Source organism: Rhamphochromis sp. 'chilingali' (genome assembly GCF_963969265.1).
Source record: "Rhamphochromis sp. 'chilingali' genome assembly, chromosome: 6".
Classification (NCBI taxonomy): domain Eukaryota; kingdom Metazoa; phylum Chordata; class Actinopteri; order Cichliformes; family Cichlidae; genus Rhamphochromis; species Rhamphochromis sp. 'chilingali'.
In genome coordinates, this window is record NC_137933.1 from 42,027,558 (window position 1) to 42,038,205 (window position 10,648).

Sequence of the window (10,648 nt, forward strand, 5' to 3'; positions counted from 1 at the left end):
AAACGGAACTATGACAACAAGCCCTTCTATCAAAAACACGTTGAACGTTTTCAGGAGAAAAGTGTTCACATCCTGAAATTTACAGTTTTGTTCTTTGTTCATTCGTTGCGGGTGAGCTCGAGGGCGCCCCCTATGGTGCAACACTCGCCCTGTGTTCCTCCTGTGCGCGGTTTTAACAGCAGGGGTAAAACCCACGTCGCGTCACGTGTGAAAATGCTTCTGTAGGTGAGACTGGTTATGTTTGCTAATGCTAATAATCACTGGGATTTATATCAGCTGCACGCAGAGTGAAGCAGCAGGGCTGAGATGCAGTAAACAGCACCACCTGTGGGTGGTGTCAGGAAACGACACACTCCATAAACATGCCCTCTATAGTGTGACTGTGATGTGGAGCACACTGACATGAATCACTGTGACTTTAGCAGCATAATGTTTCCATCTCAGGGAACTCTTGTTCCACTGTGGGTGGTCTCAGAGTGGACAGCTCCCACGCCGGCTGCTGTGCTGGATGTTCATACATGACCTGCTGGGGAAACACGATCGCAGATGTTTCTCACGGCGGGAATGAGCCGGGCGAGGCTGCGTTCTCTGGCCACGCCTCCTCAAAAACAATGTTTGCACTGTGCTCGTTTCAGCAGCAGCTTCTAACACGGCCGGTCGAATAAGAACCATCCAGAGAACTTCTGTTAATGCACAGTATTTATTGACACAGTTTAGAAACATCCACGCATTTGTTCGTTCATGGTTTACAAACCAACCAACCAGCCAACCAACCAGCAATCGTTGTTAATCTTCATTTCAGATACAGGAGTTAAAGTATTCACTTCAGTTTTATTACCTTTTATTAACTGCGACCTATTGCATTAACTTTTTACTATTCCTTCATTCTTGGTGTTCTCTATCATGCGGCACTGGGTCTGCTATAATCTATGTGCTGCAGTCCATTTTATTAGTGGCTTTCTACTGTGAACATTGTCTGCTGTTCTTATTATATTTGATATTAATGCTCTTAACTGTATTATTTTATTGTTTTTTGTAAAGCACTTTGGTATGCCTAAGGCTTTTAATGTGCTCTATAAATAAAGGTTGTTGTTGTTGTTGTTACCTTTTATTAACAGTTAGAAAATGTTCCTACACACGAAATCATCACGTCTACATTTCGACCCTCTGTGCTTCCCTTTAACTCAACTCACACCTCTGCTGTGAGAAGCAGAAGTTGCAGAAATCGGTGAGCAAACCTCGCGTGATCTGCTCGCGGCTTTCCGACAAAATCATCCCAACAGCCGTCGCCCACGGATACAAGTCAGGCTAAACTAAACCGAATCATCCTTTAACCTTTAAGCACGCCCCAGGACGCCGCTCACCTGCCAGAACGCACCTGTGAGACGTCGTTAGAGTCTGAAGATCTGACCTCTGACCTTTGGATTAAAAAAAGTAATGAGTGAGTGGTGACCTGCAGGTCTTCAACGGTGTGTTCACAACAAACGTGGAGCGTGATTACATACAAAGTTCATGCAATGAGGCAAGTTTATGCTGGGCGATACAAACGGGGGCGAATCTGCCTTCACACGGGAGAGCCGGGATTCTCCTCCAGCGCCACGTGGACGCCGACTGAACCATCGGCATCACAGGGGTGAATGCTCCGGTTTCCACGGTGACTGCAGTCACATGAGGTGAAACCTTCATGTTTGATGTGAACACACCCTAAAAGACACACATGTGCATCAATATTTACAACGGTAAGTGAACGCATCGGCAACCAAAGCTAAACTCTACGAGCACCGCACGTAACGCGAACACGTCCAAGGCGTGGAGTCGGACTCTGACGTGTGTCCGTGTCGAGCTTCCCGTCAGACTCTCTGCGGCTGAGCGAACGCACAGCTGCCAAAGGCCACGTGCGTTTGCGTGGCTCCGGGTCACTATCGCCTTCCTGGAAGTCGGTCGCAGTCACATAACGGGTTCGGTCAACTTCGTCTTGGTCCCGAGGTCAAACGCTGAGCCTAGAAGGATCCGTCTGCGAAGTCTCGTTTGCCGAATCCTTTCTGGAAAAAGACACAAACAGAAACTCACCCAGTGTCCCCACAGAGCGACTCGACCGTCATCATCATCGTTCGTAATACAAAAAACGTCCCAGTTTTACTTTGGATGTTTGCATGATTTCACCCGCTGCCCCCTGCTGGACACCAGCCTGCAGATGTTTGTCTCACACTCAGCTCACTTTTATTTACACAGCAACAGTCGCCTCAAGGCGCTGTAAGGTCGACCCTACAATAATACATACAGAGAAAAACCCAACAATCACATGACCCCCTATGAGCAGCACTTTGGCGACCAGCCTCAGGGAGGGGCGGGGCCATCTGCTGCGACCGGCTGGAGTGAGCGGGCTGGCACCGCTCGTCTTCACATCCACAGATTATCAGCGGGATTCAACTCTCTGCAGGCCGCTCGGTGAAGCTCACTTTGGTGTTTGGGGCGCAGCCTCGCCCTCCTTTCTTTGAACCCAAGCAGCGTCTCTGACCAAAGGGCGCTCCCGGTCTGCAGGATGTTCCTCAGGCTGTCCTCAGCATACTTCAGTCTGTGTTTTAGTCTTGTGCTTCCTGGTGTGCAGCCTCTGTGCAGGTGATGTCACTACATCGGCTCAGTGAAGTTAGTGTTTAGACTCTCACTGGTTTTCTCTCCAAGCCTCTGAAATCTTTGCTTCCTGTCTCTGCAGGCTTCTTCTGTGAGCACCGACTGTTTCTCTCAAGTCTGGACTTTTGTTTTTAGCCTGATGTTTTCTCAGTGACAGCTCGAACCCCGCTGAAGTCTTTTATTCTGAAGAGAACCCTCAGCTTCCACTGGAGCATTACAGAGTGAAAGCACATCACTGCACAGCAGTGGTTTGAGCTGTGCTCCAATAAAAGCTCAGTGTCTCAGAGGGTAACAGTAATAATAACACGGACTCTGGTCATGTTTAGAAATCATTCTGTAATTTGTGCTAAAACAAAATGATTTATGTTTGATGAAGAAAACGCTGTGATTAAAAGAATCTTTGGAGGAGGGTACAACTCAGTCCTGCTCTGCCCTCTAGTGGGTGACTACGTGCCCACACCTACCCACCCAACACAGCTGATGTCGCAACAGAGACACACCCACAGTTTACAGCATGAATTCCTCTTTTTTTACCGCGTACGAGTACAAATACTTAAAGTACTTCAGTGTAGGGTGAGCAGAACACGCGAATACTACAGGAGCTTTTAGAGGAAATGAAGAATAAGCAGCAGGTCCAGAGTAGAGTACGACTAACACTGAGCCGATCAGGCGGTAAGATCCTGCAGTGCAGCTTAAAAATCATCAAAGGAGTGATGAAAGATGCTGCAACCGTGAATCGTTAAAAGATGAAGTGTCTGAAGACGCAGCTCAGTGGAATTACAGCCTGTAGCTCACTCCACAGGCCGTCGCTCCACTGCTGCAGCGCCGTGCAGGGCGGGTTCCTGCGTCGCCCACAGACAGACGCCCACACGAAGCCTCGCTGTGTGATGGTGAAATGTCCCTCGGACCTCAGAACTCACAGACCTACAAACGTCAGCCCACAGCAGCTTCAGCCCACAGCAGCTTCAGCCCACAGCAGCTTCCCCACAGCAGCTTCAGCCCACAGCAGCTTCAGCCCACAGCAGCTTCAGTCCACAGCAGCTTCCCCACAGCAGCTTCAGCCCACAGCAGCTTCAGTCCACAGCAGCTTCAGTCCACAGCAGCTTCCCCACAGCAGCTTCAGCCCACAGCAGCTTCAGTCCACAGCAGCTTCAGTCCACAGCAGCTTCAGTCCACAGCAGCTTCAGCCCACAGCAGCTTCAGTCCACAGCAGCTTCCCCACAGCAGCTTCAGCCCACAGCAGCTTCAGCCCACAGCAGCTTCAGTCCACAGCAGCTTCCCCACAGCAGCTTCAGCCCACAGCAGCTTCAGCCCACAGCAGCTTCAGTCCACAGCAGCACTATTATAAGCGATATGGAGAGGAGCAGCTTCTGAGGGCTCTGTGATCTATCAGGAATTTTGAGCATTATCCTGACGTGGACATCGGCACAATGCCATGCAGCCGTGCACGGTGTACTTTTGAAGGACTGGAAGTTTAGATTTTCTGTCATAAACTAAAGTGTCTGTGTGTGTCCCTGTGTGTGTCCCTGTGTGTGTCCCTGTGTGTGTCACTGAACTTTAGCTGTGCTCCAGGTTCCTCTGCAGCCGTCTCCTGGTCGCCTGCTGCAGGCTCAGAAGAATGAAGGAGCCCATGTATCTGTCAGCCTTCATCAGGCGCTCGGAGCCGTTTCCACAGCGCAGCACCATAAACTCAGAGAAGTTGCACAATAAACGGAGCCTGGGCTATAAAAGCTGGGCCGCCACACTCAGCGTTACCTAACAAAGCTGTTTGTCGACAGTTTGACTGCAGAGAAAAAGTTTCACCATCTGTAAACCAGAAATATTCATCCTGTCATTTTGTTTCTGCACAGTTGTGTTCCAGATGTGTTATCTGCACAACTGGGTTTGTGTGAAAGTGCAGGGAGATAAAGGCCTGGGTTTGTTTGTGCTGCGCGGATTTACGGGAGGAGGACCGCCAAGTTCACCTCAGCAGAGACACAGAGGCGAACCCAAAATGTCTGAGCCAGATTCTCCACATTCCTGCTGCAGCTCAGCAGACACGAGGAAAGGATTCTCACAGCAGGAGCGGGTGGGGGGGTCTGCTAATGCCTCCACAGAAGGAGGGGAGGCTACAGACAGACTCGCATTTAGCTTTTCATCATCATCATCATCATGTGGTGTTCTGGGGCAGAGTGAGCCCCTGCCAGCCCAATCATTAACAAGTTTAATTTCATTTTTAGTTCAGAGACGGAGTTTAGCAAGTCTCCAGTCTGACTGCTGCTTACTTCAGAGAAAATATTTGCTTTTGCAGAACTTCCAGATAAGCACGTCCACAGACTAATGAGGGCCAGGCTCGGGTGCAGAGCAGAGGAGGGAGGCAGCGAGGAAGAGGAGTTACGAGAAGTGGAGGTCAAGTGAGATAAAAAACAGATGCAGCCAGATGCAGACGAGAAAACCATCTGGTGGAAACAAACGGAGCACAATGACAGCCCACGCCCACAGCTTCTCCCCAGCTCAGGCCGCAGGAAATAAAACAGCAGGACGGGTTCAGGCTCTTTGACTTAAACATAGCTGCAACCAGAAATGTGACAAAGGCTCCCAAAGTCACCACAAGCACGCCGCCTCCGTCTTCACCTCGACGACACGTTTGAGACCCGTCCTGTTCGCCCTCACTCTGCTGCTTCAGCCTTTGAGGATGAAGAAACCTGCTGAATGTGGTGCTGGTTTGTTTTTGGCACAGCGGCTCGCTGCTTGTGCCAAAGCGAGTCCCGCTGCCGCGTCCTCACACACACGTGATCCTGATGCGTTATTGTCACACTCGTAAGCGGTGCGCGCTTGATGTCTCTGCATTATCGCTCAATCATCCAGGTAAGGAAATCCAAACAGGCTGATTCTGTTCATCTGGATGTTTGCAGCTGACTGCAGGTTTCCAACCTTATAAACAGGACATTTACACAATGACTGAAACAATGGCCTACGAGGTCATGACCATTAACATGTAAATTGACCAATTGGCCATGAGTCCCGTTCACAGAGAGTTGGGGAACGGCTGCAATCACAGCATTATAAGATGGTGACAGATGTACCCTTAGGCCCCCTCCTCGATTCAGAGATGGTCTCCTTGACTCCGCCCTCAAACCAGCGTTCCTCCCTGTCCAGGATGTGTACTTCCTCATCACTGAGTCCTGATGCTCCTGATGCTCCTGACACATAAGGGCTCACTAAAGGTTTTCAGGCAGCAGCTGTCCTTCTTCTCGTCTTTAGGAGCCTTCAGGCTGATCAACAGTCTCTGGTTGCTGATCAATGGTGTGTTTGTCAGCCTGGCTACAGAGCTGAAGAGAAACCTGGGGTTGTTCTTATTTCCTTCAATCAGTGATGAATAGTAAGATGTTCTGGCTTTGCGGAGGGCTTTCTTATAAAGCAGCAAACTATTTCTCCAGGCTAAATGATGATCCTCTAAATCTGTGACACGCCATTTCCTCTCCAGATTACGAGTCATCTGCTTTAGGGTGCGTGTTTGAGAATTATACCGCGGAGTCAGGTACTTCTGATTTGTCACAGGAGCTACAGTCGTACGCAGTGAGGAGGTCAAATGATTGACAAGATAAGATAACAGCAGGTGACTTATATCCTCAAACTCAGTTGCAGCACTTTCAGAAAAACATCTACTGTGACGAAATCTACTCCCCGCTGCTGGAAATAATTAGCGGGTGAATCAACAGAGAGTGTGTTCTGGATGAAGCATGTGAAGATTACACATGAAACTCACCAGTCTGTAGTCTCTGTGCAGCTTCTTGTACTGGAACATGTTGCAGAGGACGGTCGAGGCTGCTCGGGCAGCTTTTTGACTCCCGGAGCTAAAAGTGAAGGACAGCAGAGAGTGAGAGAGGACAGGAGGACTAATGAGGCGGAAATACCAGAGCAGCAGGGACGAGCTTCATCACAAACATGTCCCGCAGTGTGAAGGAAAGGTTATAACAGACATGTGAAGTCCTAAACAGGAAACAAAGGTCGCAGAGGGGTCACAGCTTTGTTTCAGCGGAAACATGAAGAGTCTGAAGAGAAACGGCGGCAGAGCCGGCGACCATCAGCGCGACTACACGTACCTGCTGTCGTGGGACGTCTTGATGCCCACCAGTTTGGGGATGCCGTTGAAGTGACAGACGTCGCGGGCTGCCGAGGAGCTGCAGGTGACCAGGTGGTTGAGGGCTCCGCAGAGGTTGACCACCACGTCGCTGGATGGCATTTTCTGCAGGCCGTCTGCGGGAAGCTTGGACACCAGAAGCCCCACCATGTTCTTAGCTGCCACGACACAGAAGAAGGACTTGAATAAGAAAGACTCTGGAGCGGACCTGGACCTTGGGGTCCAGAGAACGGGAAAAAGGCAGATGCACTGAAGCCCCTTAAAAGCAGAGCTGCACCTGTCCCAGCAAGGCTCTTACCCATGTGCTGTTTGTCGGTGGCGTGCCGGGCCAGATTTCTCAGCAGGCCGCTCAGAGGCCTGAGCTCCGTGTCGCTGATGGTGTCCAGCCGGTCCAGGAGGATGGGAAGCATCCGCTCCTTCTCTATAATCACCATGCTCAGCACGGACGCCCACTAACAGAGAGGAGCAAAGGTCACGTGAGCCTGCAGAGACCGCACCTCGCATTAAAGCTGACGATCGGGATGAGGCGTTACCCTGGCATCTCCCGCGGTGATGTTCTGCAGGGCTCCGATGGCGGCCTCGCGGCTGCAGGAACTGTAGTCGCTGTTCTGCAGGATGAGCTTGTAGAGCCCCACCACCTTCGGGTGCCACAGCCACTCGGACCCTTTAGGCTGAGACAGGGTGGGCAGGTTCTGGTGATTCTGCTGCTGGCGAAGAGAGAAATCAAGTACAAATACAGAATTTGGGGTCAAAAGTAGCAAAAATATATAAAACAAAAAGTTGATTTATTCAAATAATTCATAATTGAAGAAAATCTGCTGAGTGTAAGCTCAACGTAAAACTAAACCAAACCAAACTAAACCAAACCATGCTAAACCAAACCATGCTAAAGTAAACCAAGCCAAGCTAAGCTAAGCTAAGCTAAACTAAACCATGCTAAACCAAACCAAACTAAACCAAGCTAAGCTAAGCTAAGCTAAACAAAACTAAACTAAACCAAAAGAAACTAAACCAAACTAAGCTAAACCAAGCTAAGCTAAACCAAACTAAGCTAAGCTAAGCTAAACTAAACCAAAAGAAACTAAACCAAGCTAAGCTAAACTAAACTAAGCTAAACCAAGCTAAGCTAAACCAGGCTAAGCTAAACCAAGCTAAGCTAAACTAAACTAAACCAGACTAAGCTAAACCAAGCTAAACTAAACCAAACTAAACCAAGCTAAGCTAAACTAAACTAAACCAAACCAAACTAAACCAAACCATGCTAAACCAAACCATGCTAAAGTAAACCAAGCCAAGCTAAGCTAAGCTAAACTAAACTAAACCATGCTAAACCAAACCAAACTAAACCAAGCTAAGCTAAGCTAAACAAAACTAAACTAAACCAAAAGAAACTAAACCAAACTAAGCTAAACCAAGCTAAGCTAAACCAAACTAAGCTAAGCTAAACTAAACCAAAAGAAACTAAACCAAGCTAAGCTAAACTAAACTAAGCTAAACCAAGCTAAGCTAAACCAAGCTAAGCTAAACTAAACTAAACCAGACTAAGCTAAACCAAGCTAAACTAAACCAAACTAAACCAAGCTAAGCTAAACCAAGCTAAGCTAAACTAAACTAAACCAGACTAAGCTAAACCAAGCTAAACTAAACCAAACTAAACCAAGCTAAGCTAAACTAAACTAAACCAAAAGAAACTAAACCAGACTAAGCTAAACCAAGCTAATTAAACCAAGCTAAACTAAACTAAACCAGACTAAGCTAAACCAGACTAAACAAACCTAACATTAAACGAAACTACTTTCATGAGTTACAGTAGCACTTGTTTGCAGACTTTGTACTAAATTGATAAACTGTGAGAATCAAGTTGAGTCGTTCAATAAAAACAAAGATTGTTATGAATTTATCTTTCAGGCGCTCGTGTGATTAAACTGCTTACGTCTGTCTGCTGCTGTTTTCCAGTTTCACATTTAAGTTAGATTTTAAACGAACACATTACTATGAAATCTAGCAGACCGTAGCTACTCTAATGTGCAGAAGGTTTTGGAGGTGATGGGGATCCAGGCACAGAGCACCACACGGGTGGATAACACCAGCACCCTCTCCTCCTGCTCGTACCTCCACGTTCTTCTTGCTGTACAGAGTGAAGCAGCCGATGGTCTCGATCTCTCTGTTGGCAGAAGCTCTCGACGGGCCCTCGAGGCGGAGCTGGACTGAGGGGGGAAGCTCCGAGTACAGCTGATAGGACAGATTTCTCATCACGCACAGGGAGTTCTCCAAACCCTGAACACGCAGACAGGAAATAAAAAATGGATATCAGTTAAAAGAGCGACCGAAACAAACGGGCTCAAAGCAGCGAGTCTTAGTCACCGTGCCGACTCTGATGAGCTTCAGACACTAAAAGCACAGAAAGAAGTCTGAACCCTTTTCACACGCGACCCAAACCACCGCACCATTAATAACGTGGAGAGTCGCCACCATCGAAAACTGGGAATGACTGAGGATTCTGTCGCCCTCGTCCTTGAAGCTCGCACATCGCGATATCCCGTTTCAGTCGCTCCCACCCCCGCTCTGACCCGAGGACAGACAAAATCTATTTTTATTAACCAGCTGTTTTCTTTCTCCCAGCCTTCTTTATGATGCACTGCTGCAGTTTTACATCTTTGCACTTTTTAACAACAGCACAGAGACGATTTCAGAGGAATAACTGGAATACTGGCCACACTAAAAATAGAACAAAGACATACAGGAAATGTCTTCAGTTTTATTCATTTAGCGACACATTCCAGCACAACCAGCCCGAGGACACTTTGGGAAATCCGTTGAGTGGGACGGCGGTGAGTCAGCGACTTCCTGACAAACACCAGTCCAGACTGCACCAGGCCCACTCGTCACTTTAGTAGGTGAAACTAAGAGCTGAGAGTAAAATCAGCCTGATACTAACGCAGCAGCGAACACGATGAAGACGAGCAGATGATCTCGAAGGTCGGCCAAAGTGAACTCTGGTTTTGGTTTCTATCGACCGGCTCTCAGATCTGTGGGATCACTCCTCGTTTATACAAGTTTAGAAGTAAAGCCTCTACAGTCATGCACAGTTCAGAGTCCTGATGCTGAAACTGTGACGCGAGGCAGCGATGAATCAGAGCAAACGTGCACTCTTTACACTCCAGGTTAACCTCAGTGAGACTTGAGCTGGTTACTGTTCTGCTGTAAATGACAAACCACGTCTCCGGCGTCTGTGGTTTGTGCTCACGGCTCCAGACGTTTTAAAGCGCCTGCACTCAGACATCATTATCCACGCGCCTCTGTGGCTCACCTTCTCGTCGCCCTGTTCTTCCTGCTGGATGTAGGTCACCAGAGAGTCCACGAGGCCGGGCATTTCTCTCATCTTCTGCCTCGTTCTCTCGTTCACGGAGCTCAGGTTCCTGTCGGAGCAACACAGACGGAGACATTCAACCGGACCAAATCCTTCACTTACATCAAACATTACTACAATGAAACAAAGGCAGCTGCTGCTCTGTGCGACTGCATTATGTGACGTTACTTTAAATAAACATCCATTCAGTTCATCTTTTATTTCCTTGAAATGACGCATCAGAGCCTAATTGAGGTTAAAATCCTTCTAGGAACCAGTCTCACTGTCATTAAGCAGCTCTGGGCAGTTATTTTGAAGCATTATCTAAATTTACTTTAATTTCCATGTGCACAAAACCGTCCAGTCTGAGTGAAACCTCTGAAAGGTTTGCAGACTTTGTACTAAAAGGATGAAAGAAGCAGCTTTCTCCCTCCAGTGAAACGTCTTCCACCTTCTTTGCTGTTGCTCATCTCTTCACTCTGAGTGAAAGAGCGTCTCTTGGTCCACGCCTGGACGACATTATATTGACCGAGGCTGTGTTCACT

At 48.1% G+C, this 10,648-nt stretch overlaps 1 protein-coding gene across 2 annotated transcripts in view; it reads right to left on the bottom strand.

Moving 5' to 3' along the window:
- Positions 1 to 673: 673 nt before the first annotated feature.
- LOC308398708 (plakophilin-3-like) overlaps positions 674 to 10,648 on the bottom strand; it is a 26,864-nt gene continuing 16,889 nt past the window's right edge. The window contains exons 7-13 of one of the 2 annotated variants that reach the window (XM_080885481.1): positions 10,065 to 10,173; positions 8,867 to 9,031; positions 7,288 to 7,458; positions 7,053 to 7,206; positions 6,717 to 6,912; positions 6,380 to 6,467; positions 674 to 2,042 (exon numbers count right to left, since the gene is read on the bottom strand). In XM_080885481.1, the coding sequence (XP_080741607.1) occupies positions 2,001 to 2,042; positions 6,380 to 6,467; positions 6,717 to 6,912; positions 7,053 to 7,206; positions 7,288 to 7,458; positions 8,867 to 9,031; positions 10,065 to 10,173 (925 nt within the window). In that variant the 3' untranslated portion in view covers positions 674 to 2,000. Of the gene's footprint in view, positions 2,043 to 6,379; positions 6,468 to 6,716; positions 6,913 to 7,052; positions 7,207 to 7,287; positions 7,462 to 8,866; positions 9,032 to 10,064; positions 10,174 to 10,648 lie in introns of both variants that reach the window. The other variant, XM_080885480.1, reaches the window with a different exon arrangement.